This window comes from Schistocerca cancellata, chromosome 4 (genome assembly GCF_023864275.1).
Source record: "Schistocerca cancellata isolate TAMUIC-IGC-003103 chromosome 4, iqSchCanc2.1, whole genome shotgun sequence".
NCBI lineage: Eukaryota > Metazoa > Arthropoda > Insecta > Orthoptera > Acrididae > Schistocerca > Schistocerca cancellata.
In genome coordinates this window covers 739,840,336-739,864,629 of record NC_064629.1, presented here as the reverse complement: position 1 = coordinate 739,864,629, position 24,294 = coordinate 739,840,336, and the positions used below count along the sequence as shown (strand labels likewise).

Sequence of the window (24,294 nt, the reverse complement as noted above, 5' to 3'; positions counted from 1 at the left end):
CGCTTCTTCTATCTGCTTGTCATTGTATGTTAGGCATATACTCGTGGGACACCCCTTACAAGTTCTGAACTGCATGGAGTGTGTTTTTTCTAAGTTTAGTGACAGAAAATTGTCTAGGAACCAGTGATTAATGTCCACAAATATTTTACTAGCCGATCTTTCTAAGACTACACTTGATTTGCTATTTATTGCAATGTTTGTATCATCGGCAAACAAAACGAACTTGGCATCTGATAATGTTACTGATGAAAGGTCATTGATACACACAAGAAAAAGTAAGGGCCCTAAAATGGAACCTTGTGAGACCCCAAGTGTAATTAGTTCCTAGTTGGATGATGCCTGATAGCTTAATACATGTCTGTTTCCTAATAACACTCTTTGTTTCCTGCCAGAGATACAAGATTTGAACCATTTTGCAGTATTTCCTGTTGCACCATAATATTCTAATTTACTTAAAAGGATATTGTGATTTACACAGTCAAATGCCTTTGACAGATCGCAAAATATACCAGTTGCCTGCAATTTTTTGTCTAATGAATTAAGCACATTTTCACTGTAAGTGTAGATAGCCTTCTCAATATCGGAACCCTTTACAAATCTGAACTGCGACTGTGACAGTATGTTATTTCAGATAAGGTGGTTATAAAGCCGATTGTACATTACTGTTTCTAAAATTTTTGAGAATGCTGGCAAAAGTGAAATTGGACAGAAATTTGATGCTATTTCTTTATCCCCCTTCTGAAACAGTGGCTGAACTTCAGCATATTTCAACCATTCAGGAAATATTCCACTGATAAACGACTGGTTACACAGATAGCTTAATATGTTACGTAACTCAGAACCACGTTCTTTAATTAACTTTGTTGATATTTCATCATATCCACTAGATGTTTTTGATTTTAAAGATTTTATGATGGACATTATTTCTGCTGGGGTAGTGGGGGTCAAATTCATATTATGGAAGTTACTTGAAATGTCTGGTCTGAGGTATTCTGTAGCAGCATCTACAGCACCTGACAACCCCATCTTTTCAGTAACAGTTATAAAATGTTTGTTGAAAAGTTCTGCAACACTATACACACGTCATCAATGTATCATTTACTCTCAATGCTATTTGTCCCTCTTCATGTCTGTTTCTACCGGTCTCCTCCTTCACTATATCCCGTATTTCTTTATTTTGTTATCTGATATGACTATCTTTTCCTTGTAATATATTTGCTTTGATGCTCGTATTACAGTCTTTAATATTTTGCAGTATTTCTTGTAATGTGCTATAGCATCAACATCAGAACTGTTTTGGATTGACAGATGCAGTATTCTTTTTGTTTTACAAGATACCTCCATTCCTTGAGTAATCCATGGCTCCTTTGTAGACTTTGCTCTAACCTTGGTTAGTTTTGGGGGAAAACAGTGTTCAAATAAGGTAAGCACTTTATTACCAAAAGTATTATATTTTTCATTCATGCCATGAGCACTGTAAACATCAGTCCAGTGAATGTCTCTGAGGAGTGTCCTAAAATAATCAATTTTTGGCTTATTAATTACTCTCTTCATCTCAGATTTAACAGATTTTATATCCTGTTCAGTATTAACATTTAACAGAAGTAACGGCATGTCATTGTCGGAGAGGCCACTGACTATTGGTTTTTTAATATAATTTTGTTCATTGGACTTTTCTATAAAAATATTATCAATGGCTGTTTGTGAGCAATTAGCTACCCTAGTGGGGAACCTTACACTGGGAATTAAGTTGAATGATAGTGTTACTAACTCAAGTAAGTTCTTATTGCGAGAGTCTTTAAGGAAATCTACATTGGATCACCAGCAACCACTTTTTCTTTGTTTTTGGTTGTTAAATGGGCCAGTACAGCCTCAAGGTGGTTTATGAACAGATTAAAGTTACCTGCAGGTGCTCGATATACGCTTAATATTATGCAGGATTTTTTGTGAAATTCTACTTCTGTTGAACATGCTTCCATATGCTGTTCTAAGCAAAATTTATGAATGTCTGTGTTCTTAAATTTACGACAGTTCCTGATGAATGTGGCAACTCCTCCTTTCTCCATTTCTGCTCGACAAAAGTGAGATGTTAACCTAAACCCTGTAACACTTAAAAGTTCTATACCAGTGGTCACATGATGTTCAGAGAGGCAGATTATGTCAGCTGGGTTTGAAGACTCTAATTCATCTATGCAGATAATTAATTCATTAATTTTATTTCTCAGTCCTTGAATATTTTGATACAGTAAACATAGCTGACATTTCACATTGACTGAGTTAAAATTAGGTAGAGTTGAAATACCTGCTGACTGTTGAAAATTATTAACCAATAGCTGTTTATGCTGATGTAATAAGCTAGAATTATGTTTTTTTGGTTTCTTTCTCAAACTGAATGTTTGTCTCAGTCCTAACCTCTCTTAAAATTTGGTTTATTTCTGTCCTCCTTACCCTAAAAAAGTGTCTTTTCTGAACCCTATAACCACTGGTATTTTATCACTCATGACAGTGCCTCCCACCTTTAACTTTCCTGCTATTTTCCCTGCCAGTTTAACCTTCCATTTCCTGTTGAGGTGAAGGCCATGCCTAGTATAATCCCACCTATTGAGAGAATCAGCAGGAACCACATCACCCTGCACCTGACATAAGCAGCTGTTCTAACTCCAAATTAACTCTCTTGACAGAAGAGTTCAAATGAGGTCAGCCATGGTGCCCAAGAACAGATACAAAGTCAACACTAGTATGCTTTGATGCTGATGCAATCTTTGCCAGGTCACACTATACTGTACCCAGGATCTCTGTCAATAGTATTATATGGCCCACTCACTATAACCACTGTGTCTTCCTTACTGAAATCTTTGCAAAGTGATCCTAAATCCTCTGCCACTTGCTCCAGACCAGCACTAGGTTTAAAAAAAAAGTTGGTGACCTGGTATTCTGATCCTAATTCATCGTGCAAAAGTTGGCCAACACCTCTTCCGTGTGAACTACCTAACAACACCACTTTCTTTCTCTTTGCTGATTTCCCTACATTCTTACTTTTCAATTTGCTGCTGAAAGTTTGTTGTGCCCTGTCTACACCTGCAACTGCTTGAGGCTCACCAGCTCAAAAATAGGATGTGTGTGTTATCTTTCTTTAAGTTTACTGTATTTTTTGCCAGTATAACTCATTCCTGTTGTGTTCTGCTTTGAATACACATATAAGTGAACAAATGAAACAGTTAGGTAATGAACAGTCAAATCACATAACACTTTATTGACACAAAGAATACACCTACCTTTAGCTCTGCACTGCTTTGCCTGTGTGAAAACTAGTGGAATTAATTATCCTATTAAATGACTTGCTATTCAGGTACACAAGAGACAGCTGTGTTAAACTAAAAGTCTGCAATGTTTACTATTGCTACAATGAATGTGTCCATTGAACTCACTCAATACATCATACATTTTAATGCTGAACTAGACTCGACTGAGTAAAAGTATGATGACACTGCCCTCTAGAAGTGGAAGCAGAATGCTGACACGTGACTGCCCTCAGGACCAAACCGTAGGCAGAAGCTGTAGACAAAACAGAACTGGCCACCCATGACCTCTAGAAGTGGAAGTAGAATGCTGACACGTGACTGCCATCAGGAACAAACTGTAGGCACGAGTTGTAGACATAACAGAACTGGCCACCCATGTCCCATGCGGTGATATTTGAAGAGTGTGATGTGGAAACAGCGGCACCTCTTAATTATGGGAGACGTGGCTTATTGCTTCTTCGTGATTGACACCCAAAGATGCTGCTTGAGCATGCAACATCTCTTCAGTGGTCGACCGCTAATTTGCCATGGTCAGTTGTTGGCAACATCGGATTCCAATTTTCCTGAACTGCATTAAAGCTAAATTTGGATAACTTAAGTCATAATAAAGGCACTGTTGATGCAAGAGTAACTCACAAAGCGTTACATACGACAAGTGACTCATTGTCACTCCTTCTTATTTCTTGTGGCTACACTTCTCATGGCAACACTACATTCAGAATCTGAATTGCACCATTGTGGCACTGCTTGTTGGTATGCTGCTGTGACAGGAGCTGCATCAACTGTGTTACAGTCCAAACTCAAACTGTGTACATGCGGACAGATGGCACGTGTCAGATTGGCCCATTGTAGTCACAGACAAGGATTACACCTTGTGAAATGTGCCTTTATAGTGACTCACTCATTACAGATATAGATGCTTGAGCTTTTATGTGGCTATGGAAAAACTGACAAACTTATTTTAATTTTTGATCAATTTGTGAACAAACTTAAAAACCAGTTATGGCAGGAAAAAGTTGCATAGAATCTGTTTTAGACCAGAAAGTTAACCCCAAATTGTATGAAAATGTAAACTAAATAATTTCTTTTTAACTTTAATTTTTTTTTTTCAAAATGATGGAGTACAGTAATCAGTCATCCTTTCCTTTCAGGTTTTGTTAAAGCACATCTAGATTTTGGCTAGTAACTAGCCATTAGCAATGCAGTCTTTGAAAGTTTTAATACATGCCCTAGTACGTCAATCAACAGGGGATTGATGTACTAGTGCACATATTCAAACTTTGAAAGATTGTATTTATAGTGGCTAGTTACTAGCTGAAATCCAGATGTGCTTTAATAAAGCCTAGAAGGAAAGGACGACTGATTTCTGCTCTCCATCATTTGAAAGTCATATCACAGTCATTGAGTGCATTCCACATTCCTAATGGAAGTTAATTTGATTTAATTTTATGTGTGAAAATTTGGTTTTTGCTGTATGTGTTGTACATTCTGTTTTTTTTTTTTTTTTTTTTCGCAGATCCTAGCAATTCGGAGCGATTTTGCCTTGGTCTGCTTTCAAATGTGAATCGGAACACTGTGGTGGAGCAGACACGTCGCCACATTGGCAAGGGTGTGCGACTTTATTACATTGGAGGAGAGGTATTTGCTGAATGTCTGAGTGATTCTTCAATCTTCGTGCAGTCCCCAAATTGCAATCAGCGCTATGGTTGGCACCCAGCTACTGTATGCAAAATCCCACCAGGTATGAATTGTAAAGCATATTTATACTAAAGTAATTATAGCTGTATTCACAGAAATGTTAAAACTATTATTATTGTCTTTGTATGTGTTACTGTACACACAGTGTAATGTGGCACATGAGACATTAGACACCGGAGGTGGGTGTAAATGATGTCTGCCTCTCACAGGGCAGTAGCATATGAAACTAAGTGAATCATCATTTCTATGAAAACAGAGGTGACACATAGAGGTAAATGTTATTGAAATGATTCTGTATAGGTGAAAGTGAAATCTTGTTATAAAGTGCTGTTGCAAACAGTATTGTTGGCTAAGTCTGGCACTGAGAAGAAACTAGTTGATACTGGTCTTCTACCAATATCTCTACTCCATAGCAAACTATGTTGTGTGTATAGTACCGGTATATATCTGGAAGTTTTGTTGGTAGCAAATATGTAAATTTTATATTAATGTAGCAATATTGTGATTTTGGTGGTGGTGGTGGTGGTGGTGGTGGTGGTGGTGATTTACATTGGCAGTATTATTTTCACTATCTTTCTGTCATACTAAAGTGATCTTTGTTTGCACTAAAATTATCTTGCCTCTTTGTAACCATGGAATGTAAGAGGCTAGTAATATATATTTTTAGTGTTATATATAATTTTGTGTATTTGAGAGTTAAAAAATTTTGTATTTTCCTCAACATTTGATATGATAAATCCATCTAAATTTCTCTTTAAGGATTTGAAGATGGAATTTCATGCCATAACATCATCAGTGATAAAGTCAATCATGGGAAGCAGAACAACTGAACACGAATGCAAAACCAGCCACATAGAATTGTGTGTTATGTAAAGAAGTGGGATTGGTTGGAGGGGTGCTTGCCGTCATTGTAAAATTGTTATTTGAAATAGTGTCATGGTCTCTCTGCTCAGATAGAAACTTAGTTGAAGCCAATCAAGAATATTATTTGCTCACTAAGAACTTCAAAGAAACACACACAGGAAGAATCATGTGCTGAAGATTGCTAGTTAAACCGTTATCCTATGGGTCGGAAATGTGATTGTGAACATGGAGCGTAATTATTTTTGTGATGTCATACACAGGTTTTAATAGTGTCGAGCATTGAAGTGTGAAGAGCAGGATCTAGTATTTAAGATTTTCTTAACGTAAGTCAAGCTTGGACTAATACAGTAGCTACTATGTCACGGGCAGACCACAGCAGATACCAAGTTGGATTTACACCTCTTAGAAGTAAAAGTACTGTGTTACAGGAGGTGAAATATTTAGTACTGCTGATAGATCAGTTTTGTACAGTGGGTGAGCATTGATTGTAGCCAGATGCAGAATGTTATAGGAGTAAGTACTGACCAGTGCCTCATCATGGCTCTTGCACCATATTTGCATGGCATTTGATATAATTCATGTATGCCAAATTTGGTGGTGTTATAAAAATCACCTGTTTCTGGAGTATTCATTTCTGTAGCTTCATCGTTACACTGGAGTGCATAAAACTAAGAATAAGCAAATTTTTCTCACTGTTTCCTTGATAAGATGTTAGAGTAATGTCACCATCCTTATAAACAACACTTGAATGAAGTGCATCTTAAGTAAACAAGACAGAAAGGCATTATGATGTTTTAAAGACTTATTTCTTGTGTAAGAAGTTATTTTGCCTCCATGAACAATATCAAAATGCATATTGTGTATTGTTATTTGAACTCGGTAAATGTTCATACAGTGTTGCATAATATTTCAGTTTTTAATGCAGCATACCAGACTACAGTAACAAAACATTTTTGCACATTTACATCAACATAAATGCTCTGCAAGCCACTGAACAGAGCATGGCAGTGGGTACATCATACCCATATTATCAGTTTTCTTTCCTATTCCATTCACATATTGAATGAGGAAAAAATGAATGTCTAAATGTCTCTGTACACACCATAGTCTCTATTATCTATTTCTCATGATCCCTAGGTGAGATGTATGTTGGTGGCAGTAAATGAGTCCCACAGTCATATTTGAATACAGGTTCTCTAAATTTACCAACCAACATTTTGTTAGAACTACATAGTCTTACTTGAAAGCATCCCCATTTTTCTCTGACCATTTCTGTTACACATTTGTATGGGGTATTCTGAGCTGTTACGTTTGTAGCAACAAGTCCCAGAGTTCATTCAGTATTGGATGTTGTGCCTATTTGATAAGGACCCCAAACACTGGAATGATATTCTAGAATTAGTCACACTGTCATCTTCTATATGATTTCCATTACAGATGCACTGCACTTGCCCAGAACCCTTCCAACAAATCTAAGTCTTCCATTCGGATGCCTTAATATTGATTTTACATGATTGTCCCATTTCATATTGCTTTTTAGTATTGCCCTAAATATTTATACAATGTGACGTGCTCAAGGCTGTCACCATTAATCTTGTATTCAGATACTGTACTGTTCATTCACTTTGTTACAGGCATTAGTTAGAACAGCTGCCATTTATTACACCAAGCAAAAATTTTGACCAATGTCTTTTTACAATTCTTTGCAGTCATCCAACGATGGTACTTTCCTGTAACCAAAAGCATTGTCAGTGAAGGCTCTTACACCACTCATAATGCTATGTTATATATTATGTATGTGTATTGAGAATAATACAGGTCCTATTATGCTTTCTCTGGGCACACCCTATATTACTTCTGTTTCTGGTGAAAATTCACTGTCCAGTATAATGAACTGAGTTCCTCCAGGCGGTCACATGTTTGTGAAGATGTTCTGTGCACTCGTATCTCAATTAGTAGTTGATGATGTAGTTCATTGTTGATGAACAACAGAAATCTGGGAAGATGCAGTCTACCTGTTCTTCTGTGTCTCTTGTTTGCAAGATGTGTGTGAATAAAGCAAGATTTTTTCACATTATTGACGTTTTTTCTGAATTTGTGCTGAGTGTTTGAAAGAAGCTTATTTTCCTCCAAGAACATCATAATGTGTGAGCTTAGAATATGCTCCAGGATCCTGTAACAGATAGATATTAGAAGTCTTGGTGTATAATTCTGTGTATTTGATTTATTAGCCCTTCTGCAAACAAGAATAACCTGTGTAGGTTTCCAATCACATGGACCTATTCGCCGTGCGAGTGATCCTTGATAAATATGAGCTAGGAAATGAGCTAATTCCATTGTGTCTTCAATGTAAAATGTAGCTGAAATTCTTTCAGCACCTGTTGCTTTGTGTGCTTGAATAGTTTCAATTGTTTTTCAGTACCTGTGGTGCTGATATCAATATTGCTCATGTGAGGGTTCGGTGGTGATCAGACATGGGTACAGTGGTATCCTCTTGAGTGAATACATTTATAAACATATAATTTAAAATTCCTAGTTCCTGTCTGCTGTTTTCAATTTCCGACATCAGATGGAACCATAAAAGACTGAATGGAAATGACCAGAACTTCCTAGTTTTTCCTGATAAATTTTTTGCCAGGATCTGACTGAAAATTTTTTATGCTTCAGGTATAACCCTTCTTACAGGTGCATGAGTTGCTATTAATTTTTCTCTGCCAGCAGTCCTGCAATCTCCCTTAGAGCGGTAGTCTAGTAATTTCTGTTTTAGCAACAGTCTGTGAATGATACCATTAAGCCCAGATGGGTCTTTGCTGTCTTCTATTACTTTACTTTGACACACCCATCCAGACTGCAGTTTATAACGTCTTTCAACTTTAATCACAATTTTTCAACATTTTCCAGTTCTAAACTAAATGGTCTCAGCTCGTCTTTTAGGTAAGTTGACAGTAAGACTCTTATCGGTTTGATCAAATACAAATACCCTCCTAACTTTGTCAGTGACCTTTTTGCCAATTCCCCCTCCCCCCCCCCCCCCCCCTCACCCCCACCCCATAATGGATCAACGAAGACTTTTAGCCTTTGGTGACCATTGTTCCAGTAATAACATCAGTGTCAGTAATCCTCCCATTGGTGGCTCTCTCAAAAAGATAGGCAGTTTTTAACTAGACGGCCTAGACTATTGCTTTCGCATATGGATTATTGGATTTTTCATTTGAGGCAGTCGTATTTTCAGTTTCTCCCAGGATACCCAGTGGGTGTATATTCGATTTGTTTCCTCTTCTGACATTATTTCCCTAAGAAGGCCACAAATCACCTAGGATTCAAACTGCCTACTACTGACACCACCTTCTGTCCCTTCCATATGTACCCTGATTGTGACAGAGGCAACCACTGCACAAGCAGGAGAGGCGACGTCACAGGCTCTGTCTACTTATCAGCAGGAAACAGCACCTTGTACTTATTCATTACAAGTACAAGGTTAGCCGTGCAGTCATTAGCCTTGCAAAACAGCTCCAGGTCTGCATATGTCCTATGAGTCACCACCAGATGATCATTCGGTGCCAGATCGAGGTTTTCCATATATGAACTCATTTCTTTTGAGGACAAAGAAGTAGATGAATTGGATGCAAGATTAGATTGTGCTTACGTATAAACAGAACTAGGAGCAATTCATAGACTCTGGCTGCTGCCAATCTGAGAGCCACCTCATCTGATGGTGATAGCATGAGAGCTGAGGTATATGAACTGCAGGCATGTGTTTGTGTCGTACGTGAAACATTCTGTATTGACTGATCCCTACATCTTGTAATCTACAAAATGCCTCACTGCCTAGTATGTATTATTTAAGAGCTATGCTTTAACTGCCTGTTTAAATGAGTTTGTTTTAGTTCTCTTTTTGGGCAATTTATTGTATAGAGTAATTTCCTAATGAAAGATGCTATTTAGAGATTTTTGTTTATTGTTTGTCAAGAAAGTAATGCTACTGATTAGTTTGCTGGTACATATCTGCATTGAAATCCGTATGCCACAGTACTGTAGCTAAACAAAATGGTGCTGTCAGTCTCCACCTTATCCGCTGTCAGCAACTACGCTGCTGTGACACAGGCATTTTGATATGTCCCTGCAAGCAAATAAAAAATTAACTGTCTGCCTTTATATTTTTGAGGTGATAATTGAAACTTTGACTATCCCCATAAGTGACATGGCTCTTATTTGGCGATTGTGAATAGAGAGAGCAGTTTGTATGGTTGAACTTGAACTATTCATATTTCTCAATATGAAATAAGTTACAAATGATGTGTGTGTTTTTTAGGTTGCAACTTGAAGATCTTCAATAATCAAGAATTTGCGGCACTTCTTTCCCAGTCAGTGAGCCAGGGCTTTGAGGCAGTTTACCAACTGACTCGAATGTGCACTATACGCATGAGTTTTGTCAAAGGATGGGGAGCAGAATACAGGTTTGTTCTTTTCACAGATCTACGTTAAGTTGTTCATAATTCTGGGATATGTGTAGAAATGGTGGTGATATAATAGCCGTGACAGTTGCTTGCAGAAGTCAGTGATAAGGCAACTTTATTTTGATAATATATTGCATCACTCATTGATAAAAGAAATGATTAGCAAATCCTTAAATCTGTCGCATTTAATTTGCAGACCTTCCACTGTAGGAAGTGCAACTCCATTATTCTCTTAGATTTTGATAGTTAATATTGCAAGTTGTGAAGTCATCTAAGACTGAGAAAGCCCCAGCAAAGAAGATAATTTGCTAATAATGTTTGTAAAGTAAAACCTTTAAGTTTTATATGTATTGTGAATATCTTGCCTAGTCACGCAATAGAAATGCCAGTGTTATATGTTGTTTATTTGTGAACTCTGTTATATGTGTGAGACTTTGCTGGTGTTATGGGATATGTCAGCAAGAATTATGCCCTCATCCCACGAGCTCACATTTTGTAGTTGGAAGGCATTGTTATTCCAGGAAATGGGAGCTTTTTATTCCTGACTTGTGTATTAGCATAAACTGAATCTGTTGGTAGGTGCATTTCTGGTGTAACTTCTGCTTTCGAATTTTTTAGTGGGATACCAGTGTCTAAAATCCTGGATTCAGCCTCAATGTCTACACACAGTTGAGCTACTTTGCTGCATAAATAGTTTCTTTTTTAAAGTTTATTTTACATTGTTGTTCCATAGGAGTGCTGTAAATTAATCACGCAATTGGGAAGCATGAAATTACATTAATGAAATATATTTAAATCGAGTAAATCAACACAAGGAAAGTAAGTAAGATGTGAATACAGGGGTAGATTGAATAACTAATGAGAAGCTACTGGATCAAATAGGAAAAAAAAGAAATTTGGGTCACAGCTTGCCGAGAATAAGGGAGCTTAGCCGTCAAGGAATTGTCAATTTGGTACCTGCAAGTGTGGAGAACTGCATCAAACCAGTCTTTGGACTGAGGAAGATTCCGGCAATAAGAACATTGACAAAAACAGTAACTTCTGAATTTCAAATGACAAACAATGGGCATGGAATGGGGCAGATGATGGCCTTGGGCTGTTGCCAGAAATCACTTATCATTATGTTAGAGAGATTTGAAAAAAAACTAAATCAAGATGACTGGACCAGTTAACAATCCAGAGACATTAAAAATAAATCAGTATATCCAAAATTACTCTTGGGTAATGTGTGCGAGTCTGCTGTAGGCATTAAGGACTCAGGATGGTGGAAATTTAACATTTCATCACGGTTTATATATTTCGCAATATATGGGTAATGTTATTTCTGTGACACCATTCCAGAGGAATGACTATTTTTCCTTTTCTTTTTGTTTTGTACTGTGCTTTCCAGTAGTTAATCTGCAATTAAGCTATTTTTAACAATTTTTACCAGCTTAAGTATTTACTGTAATGACTTGTCATTGTTTAAGCTTTAAAAGTAAAATATGGCTTTGAAATTTTTGCATAAAGGAACAACACTGTTGTACATCTACATCTACAGTTACATGACTACTGTACAATTCGCACTCAAAGTGTTTGGCGGAGTGTCCATCGAACCATGTTAAGACTATTTCTCAGTCGTTTCACTCTTGAGTAGCATGTGGAAAATATGAACGCGGCTTTCAGATGAGGCATATTATTTTAGTCTGAACAGCCTGTCAATTCACTGCAAATTCCATTTCCACATGTTTGTAAAAGTTCTCAAATTATGGAGATTTACTCATAAAAATCATTTCTAGGTAAATCAGTTAGGCTATAAGCATCAGTAATTATTGGTAAATTACACTGCGAATAATAAAACATTAAGAGTCTCTTGCTTCAATTAGGAAGTAGCTAATTTGTGTAACAGTTGTGCAATGCATGAGATATTCATACAACTAAATCAAATTAACAAAATATATATTACTGTCAAGAATGGTAAGGACAAGTGGATGGTTCCAACTTCCACTGTTAGTTGATAATTTATTCCTCGAAATTCATCCTATGTATAGCTTTGTACTTGATTAATAGAAAATCTTAATTTCACAGAACAACAGAACCATCACATACAACTTCTAACAACTATTTGGTGTGCAATTATTGCTAACAATTTAAATGGAACTTGTCCTGCATGGCCATGCAAATCATGTAATATTCCTGCAGCAGAAGTTACCAGAATCATTAGATGATTTTTTTTATATTTGGATGAAAATGTGGTTCATGTCTCCCATGTTAATACTTGTACTGACATAGATGAGTGTTATTAGATACCAAGATCCAAACCCATTTGATTACCTTTTTGGAGACATAGAAAATCTGTTTGCACAGGATATAAATGAGCCATTCCCTTGAGTGTGTCCATATATCAGGAGAAAATGTAAGCCTGTCTTCAGGCTGAAGGGAAACAGTTCATATGAATGTTTACATTTCTTGTAAGAGTATTGTTCCAGTAGTGGCTTTATGAATATACTTTTAACCTGATGTCCAGAATCACAGTTGTTTTTGATTGCATTTCATGTTTGAGACACCAAGGAAAAGGGAAAATAGCCAATCTGTTTCCAGTGCCTTTCTAAGGAATGAAAGCCAATCACATATCTTACTGACAACATGTCATCATTCCATTTATTATGTAGGTACTTGCATTATATACAAATAAATAAATAAATAAATGAATTAATCAATCAATGTGTGCCATATTAATACTATAGTTTTGATATTGGTAATATTTGCAGCCATTCTTGTTCAGCTACTTCTTCATTTATATTTGGCAAGTAGATAAAAACAAATGTTATCCATCATTTACAACGGAATTTTTATTTTGTTTTAAACCAAACATGTTCCACTTTGAAAGGCCAAGACCTTATTAAAGATACATTTAATAGATTTCTATCATGTAATAGTTTCTAAGTTATCACCACTCATAGTTTTCAAGGGCTAATTTTTACATGGGAAAAGCTGTTAAAACCATCAATTGCAGGAGTTACTTGTTTCAAATTTTTGGTACATGACTAAAATGTAGGTCAGTGCTGCAGTTCAGGTCACAGAAGTGATATTTTAAATTGTCACTTAATCAGCAAAGTGTGTAGTTTAGATCTTGTAGGTGACAGAGTGTCTGTTCTCTCCTGTCATTGTTTAAATATGAGATAAATGTGAACTGAATGTAGAAATACTTACTTTCTAAACAAATTTGAAAAATAACTTAAGTTATCCAGGTTCAACACCCTCAACAAACTGACATAAAAACAAAAATGATAAAAAGAGAAAGTTTATGTTGAATTGAATGTGAGCACTGGCTGAACACTTGTCACAAAACTTTCTGTATTTATATCCTAACTCTTCCAGCAGTTGTAGAAATGTATGTACGATATCAGTGTGATTACCTCCCCTCCTATTCATTATACGTATAAATAGTGCGTGGCACAGAAGTCTGCCCGTGTGCCCCTATATGATCCTGAATTCCTCTCCCTTTAAAACAATGACCATAATACAAATGCTGGGATATTTCCTTCAACAAATCTGCTGTTGATTCACTCGCATTTTTATCCAGCTGTCATAATGCTCAGTTTTTAGTGGTCCTAATGATCTTTTACTCATATGCTGACTAAACAAACCTGTGAAGAATCCTACAGATCAGGTTTAAATCATTTCTGTCACTTTTGTCACACCTGTTCAGGAACAGTCCAGTATTATTCAGGAATTCATCAAACAAGAATTTTATAAACAGCCTCTTTCATAGATGAGTGATATAGTCAAAAAACTCTTCTATAGAACAGTATTTTATCACCAACCTTTTGACAGTTGTTGTGTTACTGGTAACATTCAGATTTACTCAATTGATGCTTTGTATTATCTCTATATATAAAAGGCAATGTCCTGATTGACTGACTCGTAATCATCTAGTCCAAACCACTGAGGATATAAATGTGAAATTCCCAGATGGGATGATCTTGAAATTCCACCCGGGGCAGGGGGGGTGGGGGTGAAATGGAGGTGAAAGGTTTTTTTGAAACTGTGTTGCTGTTAAGGCAGTTTTGAAGCTAGGCCTACAAAAATTGGTACTTGGTTCCTTGGTCAGAAATAAAGAAACAAGTGTTTTTGTGTTTTTGGCAATTTAACCCCTATGAGGATGAAATAGTGGGTAAAAAGTTTTTTTTAATATACACTCCTGGAAATTGAAATAAGAACACCGTGAATTCATTGTCCCAGGAAGGGGAAACTTTATTGACACATTCCTGGGGTCAGATACATCACATGATCACACTGACAGAACCACAGGCACATAGACACAGGCAACAGAGCATGCACAATGTCGCCACTAGTACAGTGTATATCCACCTTTCGCAGCAATGCAGGCTGCTATTCTCCCATGGAGACGATCGTAGAGATGCTGGATGTAGTCCTGTGGAACGGCTTGCCATGCCATTTCCACCTGGCGCCTCAGTTGGACCAGCGTTCGTGCTGGACGTGCAGACCGCGTGAGACGACGCTTCATCCAGTCCCAAACATGCTCAATGGGGGACAGATCCGGAGATCTTGCTGGCCAGGGTAGTTGACTTACACCTTCTAGAGCACGTTGGGTGGCACGGGATACATGCGGACGTGCATTGTCCTGTTGGAACAGCAAGTTCCCTTGCCGGTCTAGGAATGGTAGAACGATGGGTTCGATGACGGTTTGGATGTACCGTGCACTATTCAGTGTCCCCTTGACGATCACCAGTGGTGTACGGCCAGTGTAGGAGATCACTGCCCACACCATGATGCCGGGTGTTGGCCCTGTGTGCCTCGGTAGTATGCAGTCCTGATTGTGGCGCTCACCTGCACGGCGCCAAACACGCATACGACCATCATTGGCACCAAGGCAGAAGCGACTCTCATCGCTGAAGACGACACGTCTCCATTCGTCCCTCCATTCACGCCTGTCGCGACACCACTGGAGGCGGGCTGCACGATGTTGGGGCGTGAGCGGAAGACGGCCTAACGGTGTGCGGGACCGTAGCCCAGCTTCATGGAGACGGTTGCGAATGGTCCTCGCCGATACCCCAGGAGCAACAGTGTCCCTAATTTGCTGGGAAGTGGCGGTGCGGTCCCCTACGGCACTGCGTAGGATCCTACGGTCTTGGCGTGCATCCGTGCGTCGCTGCGGTCCGGTCCCAGGTCGACGGGCACGTGCACCTTCTGCCGACCACTGGCGACAACATCGATGTACTGTGGAGACCTCACGCCCCACGTGTTGAGCAATTCGGCGGTACGTCCACCCGGCTTCCCGCATGCCCACTATACGCCCTCGCTCAAAGTCCGTCAACTGCACATACGGTTCACGTCCACGCTGTCGTGGCATGCTACCAGTGTTAAAGACTGCGATGGAGCTCCGTATGCCACGGCAAACTGGCTGACACTGACGGCGGCGGTGCACAAATGCTGTGCAGATAGCGCCATTCGACGGCCAACACCGCGGTTCCTGGTGTGTCCGCTGTGCCGTGCGTGTGATCATTGCTTGTACAGCCCTCTCGCAGTGTCCGGAGCAAGTATGGTGGGTCTGACACACCGGTGTCAATGTGTTCTTTTTTCCATTTCCAGGAGTGTAAATCATTGTTAAAAAACTACTAAAGTTTTTGAAAGCTACATCTATGAAAATTGGTTTTTGACTTCTTTGTTGTAAATGAAGGAATATGTTTTTCAGTGTTGTTGGACATTCAACCCCTAAAGGTGTGTCATCCAGGGTGTGAAAGTGGCTTATGGCAGTGAGAGAACACCCCCCCCCCCCCCCCACCCCCCCCAGCAAAATGAGCTGCCTGCTCACCTGTGCGCTTTTTGAGTTTGAGATGGTGTGGACGCCGTCGCAGCACTGGTCAACAGTACAGTGCTGTGGCGGAAGCCATGTGACTGAGGTGCTCTACCTAGTGTGCTGCATGATGTCTAACCAAAGAAAACTGCAATGAGACACTCACAGAAAGTAATATTCTCTGAGTTAATCTCTCAACATCAATGTCTTTAGATTTAAGGCATCACAAGTACAAGGGTGTTCTCTTCTAGCACTGTCACAGTTGGAAAACTACCATTTGGCTGACAGTACTTCTTCCGCGGATCGTCTGACGTATTGTGTAGAGATTCAGAAGGAAAATACTACGGGTGGGTAAGATTCTCCTGTTGGTAAAAACCTGAAAAAATATCATTAAATAGTATGATTTTTAACACACTTATATTGCATGGCATTTTAAGTGATATTTTGAAGAACATTTGAAAAAACGTTAAGGACACATGTCAGAGAAGAAGAAGAGAAAGGGTGCTTGGAACAGGATCAAATGTCTTAACGAAACCAAATAAATAGATTCTGTGTGACCACTAGGTTTTCCTTGATACAGTTGAACATGAAAAACAATAAGTCAATTTGTTGATTTTCAGTATAGTACTTTCATCTGCAAGTAGTTTCCACTTCTTTGCATTTGGGGCAGTTGCAGAAAATTTAAGGACAGGCCTAAATTTCGTTGAATATGCATGTGCCCCTAAAGTAACAGCATTTCGGTCAGTGTTTTACATGATGTTATTAGACATCCTAATTACGGGTTTTCAATTGAAATTTCACTGTTGCAGCTCTAATACCATAGGAGATGAATGTTTTACCGTTTTGTAAACAGAACTAAAAGGTTCTGTTTTTCTGACTAAAATGTTCCCTTTCTCAACAAAATGTTCCCTTTTGCAACAATTGCTACTTTTACAGCTATGAAAGTTTTACTGCTGTCTTATTACGGCATAGAAATCATACAAATACTTATGAAATGTGTGAAAAAAGTTCCTATTTGTTTTGTTACTTCTCAGGCAAATTTTTCCCTGATAAATTCTGTGGCAGAGTGGTTAGTTTCATTCCATGGTGACTCATGATTGGAACATTTAGACTGATTTTGATTGCGGATCCCTCACAAAAAAAAAAACAACTGAGTGGTCAGAATTCACCTGAGTGTTGCCAGTTGGTAGTTATCACAAAACGAAACAAAATTCGACCACTAATAGGGTGAAATAGTAGGTAAAAGTGTTTTTGAAAGAACTACTAAAACATTTTTAAAGATAGCACTATCAAAATTGGTGTTTGACACCTCACTTAGAAATAAAAATAGATGTGTGTGTCAGTGTTTTTAGAAATTCAACACCCTAAGGGAGAGAAATAGGGAATGAAAACTTTTATGAAATTATTTCCCTGTGAAGCATTTTCAGAGCTAAATCTGTGAAAATTTACATTTCATTTCTTGGCTCCATATAAAGAAATATGTGCTAGGGAATGAAAGTTGGCATGGAAAAATCACTGCAAGAATACAAAAGACATGATTAAAGTAAACCTTGGACTCCAGCTACCAGAATCACTTTTTGGCCAGAAGTACATTGGGAAAAGATCATGCTTCTATGGCCTTAATTAGCGTGAAAAGTTTAGAAGGTGAGGCAATTTGCAAACAACATTAAAATTCCATTAAAGAAAACCAAAAAAATGTTTGTAAGCCATACAGTCTATGCGTGCGAAGCAGTAGGCGATAAGGTTGTGATGTAAATGAGTCATTGGTTCGTGTGTTTATATTTCCACTTCATTTAATGGCTCTTCACTGAATGAGATTTGTGTGAAGCTAATCTGACCGCTAACCCAAGTGAGGACACCATCTCTCTGCAATCTGAATCACTTACTGCCGATACATTATTGGACATATCTTCCAAATTTGCATTCATTCTTCCCATTTCCTTTGAGGGATTCCAATTTTAGCAAGAATGTTTGTGGCAGCCTCTATTTACTTCTGTAGTCAAGCAACATGTAATATTTTTGCCTTCACTATGAAATATGAAAGAATCACGCAATCCATGCCAGACATTAAGTGAAACATGTTATTTAAAAATATGAAAGGAAACCTGCTGCATCTCAAGTCAAATTATATTTTGTGTTGTAGCCTGGCACACATTAGGCTGATCTCTGCCGTAAGCCCCATACCATGTGGAAACAAAAATTTACACTGCATAAGTGGCCAAAACCACAGTAGAAAGGAACATATTGATTGCAAGTAACATGAGCTCAAATCTATATATATGCAGACCCCGGTTGTACTATGGCATGTAGCATACTGACGTGTAATTGCGTTGCATAGATGCTATACGATAAAATTTGCAATGTCATTATTATTTCTAAAGTAGCAGTCAAGTTAGTTCTTTGTTTACAATTGACCAGTAAATCATGTTGAACTAGGTTCCTAATCTTCTCTTATTGTGCTAGCTCAGAGGGTTCCTAGCCTTCTCTTATTGTTGTGCAAACTCAGAGGCTACACTGCAGACTTTCTTAGTGGTAGCAAGGAAGTTGTCCTCTGTGTGTAAGTCCCTCACATTGACAGATGAGGGTGTCACAGTTTTAGATAGTAGATGAGGCCTCATTCCACCAATTGGCATCTGCCTGATCTGGGGTACCAAGTACTCTTTAACAATGATCCTCCAGTAGTAAACAGAATGCACGTAACACAGCAGGTTGGCACAACATCACAAAGACTTTATAGGAGAAGAAACAAGTCAGCATAGCGGAGGGAGCATTGTCGATGATGATGATGATGATGTTTGGTTTGTGGGGCGCTCAACTGCGTGGTTATCAGCGCCCGTACAATTACCCAATCTTAGCTCAGTCCAATTTCGCCACTTTCCTGGATGATGATGAAATGATGAGGACAACACAAACACCCAGTCATCTCGAGGCAGGTGAAAATCCCTGACCCCGCCGGGAATCGAACCCGGGACCCCGTGCTCGGGAAGCGAGAACGCTACCGCGAGACCACGAGCGGCGGACGGGGGGAGCATTGTCACACCGGATAGGCATTTGGTCTGTAAGAGTCAGCAATTGCGCATTGGTATTGCAACAGGATACTGTAATCCAGTTAGGTCTTGACTTTGGAAACAGACCACCAGAATTACTGGTATCGTGGAGGGGTTTCAAAATTATGCACGTAGAAGGTGGTTCATGTGGGTTCATGGAACTTGTTCACGTTTCATGTAAATTAGGTTACCTTCCATTAGGAACGTCATCCTTTTTTTTGCAGGTTTTGTTTGGCAAATCTGGATTCCGGCTAATGCCTCTCAGTGTTAAAAAATACAAGAAGTACATGGTCAAGTGATACTATAAAAGTTAAAACTCGTGGTATAACCTGTACAGCATATACATTAAATTACATACCACTATTTCATAGTGTCAGTGCATGTCAGTTCCCTGTAGTTCAGGCATCTGTCACAGTTCTTTCAAGACTACTGTATAATGAAGGTACACTTTGTGGAGAATACGTTGATTGGCTGTATGGTGCCCTCGATATGAATTGTGTAATATATAGCACTCAAAGGGAAGCAGTTATGGTCTCTAGCAAAAATTCAAATTTGCATGGGAATAACATAAAATAAAGTACAAGTAAAATTATTTACATTGCTGCCAGACTTATTTCCAATTTTAACAGTAAACATAGAAAATATAAAAAAATTCCAGTCAGTTGTTTTGTTATGCTTTAAAACATGCATGTGATTTTAGATTGGTAAAACTTTTTTAAAAAATATTTACAAGGCACAAGGAGGCACGTGCTATATGCTGCAACTATTAGAATTGATTTGATTTAAATGTTTGTATCTTTTGTACTATTTTTCTCTTTATTTAATGATTGTGATGGGTATGTTGTTCCTGTTATTTACTGAATAGTTCATAGATGGCGCCAAATGTCAGCAAGATGGATAGTTGGTGTGATTTGGCATTCTGTTACAGATGTAGAGAGTCACTTCAAACAGATTTTAATTATAGATACAATAAAACCAATGTTCTGAATTGCTGTTATTAACAATGTACATGCATCTAAACTAACATACTGTGGAGAAAGTTATGTATGTTCAATGTTATAACCATCGTTCTTGTGCACTATTATGTTAATGTCTGCCACCTATTGTCAAGACGGCAGGAGCTAATTCATTCCCCCTGATTCCCAGCAACAAGTTTTCAAACGATTCTGAAAACTGTGTAGTTTTCACAATGACCTGATCATTAATCATGTTGCAGTTGACTTTTTATGATAACGAAAGTCTCCAGCTCTTCTAGAATGCCAAGGAACCTGCCCTTTTCACACTTATGCAACAAACTCGCATTAGACGCCAAAGTTGGCAACTTTTGTTTCGTTGTAAGTAAATGAACAACCATCCTCAATTTCTCCGTGGTATCTTTTCTCCCCAATGTGACATGTTCCCCAAACCAAGTTTCAAGCCTCCTTTCTGTTTGACCAACTTAACAGGCCACACAACCCGTGTAATCAATTTTATAAACCCCAGAAGCATGAAATAGGTTCTTTGTATCTACAGCATATTGCAAAATACAGCGTAAGTTATTTTTGGTTCCGAAAGACACTGTCACATTGTACTTTCTAAAGACAGTTGCTATCCTTGTACTCATTTTTCCATAGTAAGATAAACTGACAAATTTATTATTTTCTTTAGAAGCCATATTATTGTAAAGTGTCATCTTATTTTGTGTTTATTAGCTATGTCATATATACTACCTACAAAGTCATGTGGATAGTTATTTACTTTTGCCATATGCCTTATTGTTGCCATTTCATCATCATGTTCATCTTTCGACAATGGAATTTTGAACAACTGATCGATAGCAAAATTGAAAAATGCCTTTTTATGTTGAACTGGGGGGGGGGGGGGGGGGGGGTTTGAAGCAAAATCCACAATACCATCAGTACAAGTCTCTTTGTGAAAGGCGCCAAATATGTGCATGTGCTGCCATTTTCATTCCGAATTGATAAATCTAGAAAAGTGATAGATCTATTTGTTTCAACCTGACATGTAAATTTAATCATTTGGTGCAAATTATCAAATGTGCCTACTACAATGTTGATGACATCATTGTTACCCTTTATTAACAGCAGCATGTCATCTACGTAGCTGGAATAGTATACAATTTTGTCTGCCAATGAAAGATTTTCAGAAAAGAATCTGTTTTGTAAATAATTGATAAATATATCAGCAAGCATTCCAGATATTGAGCTCCCCATACTTAGACTGTCTTGTTGAGAATAAGTGTCTCCATTAAATTGAAAATAGTTAAATTTTAAAATTATGGTAAGTAGCCCAATGAATTCGTCTACTTCCATCATATAAAGCTTGTTTTGTTCCATTAAATTACACTGGATTACCTGCACAGTTTTGTCAATAGGTATGTTTGTGTATAAGTTGACAATTTAAAGAGAAACAAATTTCATTTCCTCAGTTATTGGTGTATTTGTAATTTTACTGATAAGGTCGAAAATATTTTTACTGAAAAATTGATTATAGAATTTGTAATGAGCTTTAAGAAACCAGCTACTTTGTAGAACTGACTGCTCCTACCATCCACCACCGGGCGTATCTTTGGGTACCTTCATTTGTGCCGTAAGTGTGGGTGCCAGAGTGTACATAAACTTTAGCCTCTGTACTTCCCTTGGTAATATTATATCACTGCAGGTTTTTAACTGATCAAGCAATTTCTTCTGAGCTTTTGATGTTACATACTTATCAATTTTGTTAATAATATTATCTTCAAAGAATTTTAGAGTATTAGCAATATAGACATCTTTTGCAATGATCACAATTGTTCCTCCTTTGTCCACCCTAGTTACTATAGCATCACTTTCAGAAAGCTTAGAATTGATACTTCCACTGCCCTCTTGTCCTTTATAGTATTGGGGACAGGATTATGTACCTTGTTTGTAATGATATTATTAATCACTAAACAAATCTTATTCTGATCAAGTTTGGGCACTCTCAGTGAGTCACTAGCATACTTGGTATGAACCACCATCACTTTTTATAGCTCTGCGATTCATTTTCTTATTTATATTATACTTCATACCCTTACTAAGTGTTTTCATTTCACTCTGATCAAAACCAGTGTTAGTCAAATTCAACACTCTTGAGAAGAAGTCAAACTCTGATACACGATCATCATTAATCACTGTTGCCCTATTTTCCAAACTCAAAATGTTATTATGATGTCCTCCTGTACTTTATGCACCATATTATCAACTGTGTTCCTAACACCATGCAGCACTGTGTCGAAGGTTAAAATCGTAAGTACATTGGCAAGTTCAAAATATAACCCATATAAGCTATCACTGACCATTGTTGAAAATTCCATTGTTGAAAGACAAACACGATGATGATATGGCAACAATAAGGCACATGGCAAAAGTGAATAACTATCCACATGACTTTGTAGGTAGTATGTATAAGAACTTAGCTAATAAATACAAAAATAAGATGAACTTTACTATAATATGGCCTCTAAAGAAAATACTAAGTTTGTTAGTTTATCATACTGTGGAAAAATGAGTACAAGGATAGCAACTGTCTTTAGAAAGTACAATGTGACAGTGTCTTTTGGAACCAAAAACAACTTAGGATGTATTCTGTAACACACTGTAGTTACAAAGAACGTATTTCATGCTTCTGGAGTTTATAAAATTGATTGTGTGGACTGTGTGGCCTATTTCATGCATCTGGAGTTTATAAAATTGATTGTGTGAACTGTGTGGCCTATTCAGTTGGCCAAACAGAAAGAAGGCTGGAAATGAGGTTTGCGGAACATGTCACTTTGGGCAGAAAGTTACCACAGAGAAACTGAGTATAGCTGCGCATTTACTTACAATGAAACATGAGTTGCCAGCTTTGACATCTAATGTGAGTTTCCTGCATAAGTGTGAGAAAGGCAGGTTCCTCGACCTCCTCGAAGAGCTGGAGTTCTTTCGTCATCACAAAAATGTCAACTGCAGCCTGAATAATGATCAGGTCATTATGAAAAACATGCAGTTCTTGGAACTGTTTGAAACCTTGTTGCTGGAAAAGGGTGAAGGGTTTGACCCAGGGGGGATGAATTAGCTCCTGCCATCTTGTAAATATGTAGCAGCCATTAACATAATAGTGTACAAGTACAATGGTTATAACATTGAACTTACATAACTTTCTCCATGGTACATTAGTTTAGATGCATGTACAATGTTAATAACAGCAATTCAGTACATTGGTTTTATTGTATCTATAATTAAAATCTGTTTGAAGTGACACAGAGACATGTACTCTCTTCATCTGTAACAGAGTGCCAAATCACACCAACTATCTGTCATGCTGACATTTGGTGCCATCTATGAACTATTCAGTAAATAAGAGGAACAAAATACCTGTCATGATGATTAAATAAAGAGAAAAATAGCGCAAAAGATATAAATATTTAAATTAAATCAATTCTAATTGTTGCAGCATATAGTATGTGTCTTCTTGTGCCTTGTAAGTATTTTTTAAAAACGTTTAAGCAATCTGACATTACATATGTGATTTAAAGAATAACAAAACAATTGACTCACAAGGAGTGAATCTGGTATTTTTTTGTATTTTGTATGTTTACTGTTAAAATTGGAAATAAGGCGGACAGCAACGTAAATGATTTTACTTTTATTTTATTTTATGTTATTCCCATGCAAATTTGATTTTTTTTTACTAGAGAGCATAACTGCTTTCCTGTGAGCGTTATATATTACATAGTTCTTATAGAGGGCCCCATACAGCCAATCAATGTGTTCTCTGCAAAGTTTACCTTCATTATACAGTAGTCTTGAAAGAACTGTGACAGATGCCTGAACAACTGGGAACTTATTCATTGATACTATGAAATAGTGGTGTGTAATCTAATGTATAGGCTGTATAGGTTATACCACAAGTTGTAACTTTTTTAGTAATGGCTGACCATGTACTACTTGTATTTGTTAGCATCGATAATGGCTAGGCACTAGCCGAAATCTAGATTTGCCAAATAAAACCTGCAAAAAAGATGACTGATTGCTGAGCTCTATCATTTGTAATTCACATACATTGACAAAAATGTGTGTGTTAATGTTGGTGTAAGGGGACATAACTGAGTATAATACTTTATGAAC

General features: G+C 37.7%; 1 protein-coding gene across 3 annotated transcripts in view; it reads left to right on the top strand.

The window, feature by feature from the left end:
- The window catches only part of LOC126183880 (mothers against decapentaplegic homolog 3-like), a 216,129-nt gene that overhangs the window by 166,971 nt on the left and 24,864 nt on the right, over positions 1–24,294 (top strand). For all 3 annotated transcript variants that reach the window (XM_049926184.1, XM_049926183.1, XM_049926185.1), the window contains exons 5-6: positions 4,819–5,043; positions 10,177–10,321. In XM_049926184.1, the coding sequence (XP_049782141.1) occupies positions 4,819–5,043; positions 10,177–10,321 (370 nt within the window). The remainder of the gene's footprint in view (positions 1–4,818; positions 5,044–10,176; positions 10,322–24,294) is intronic.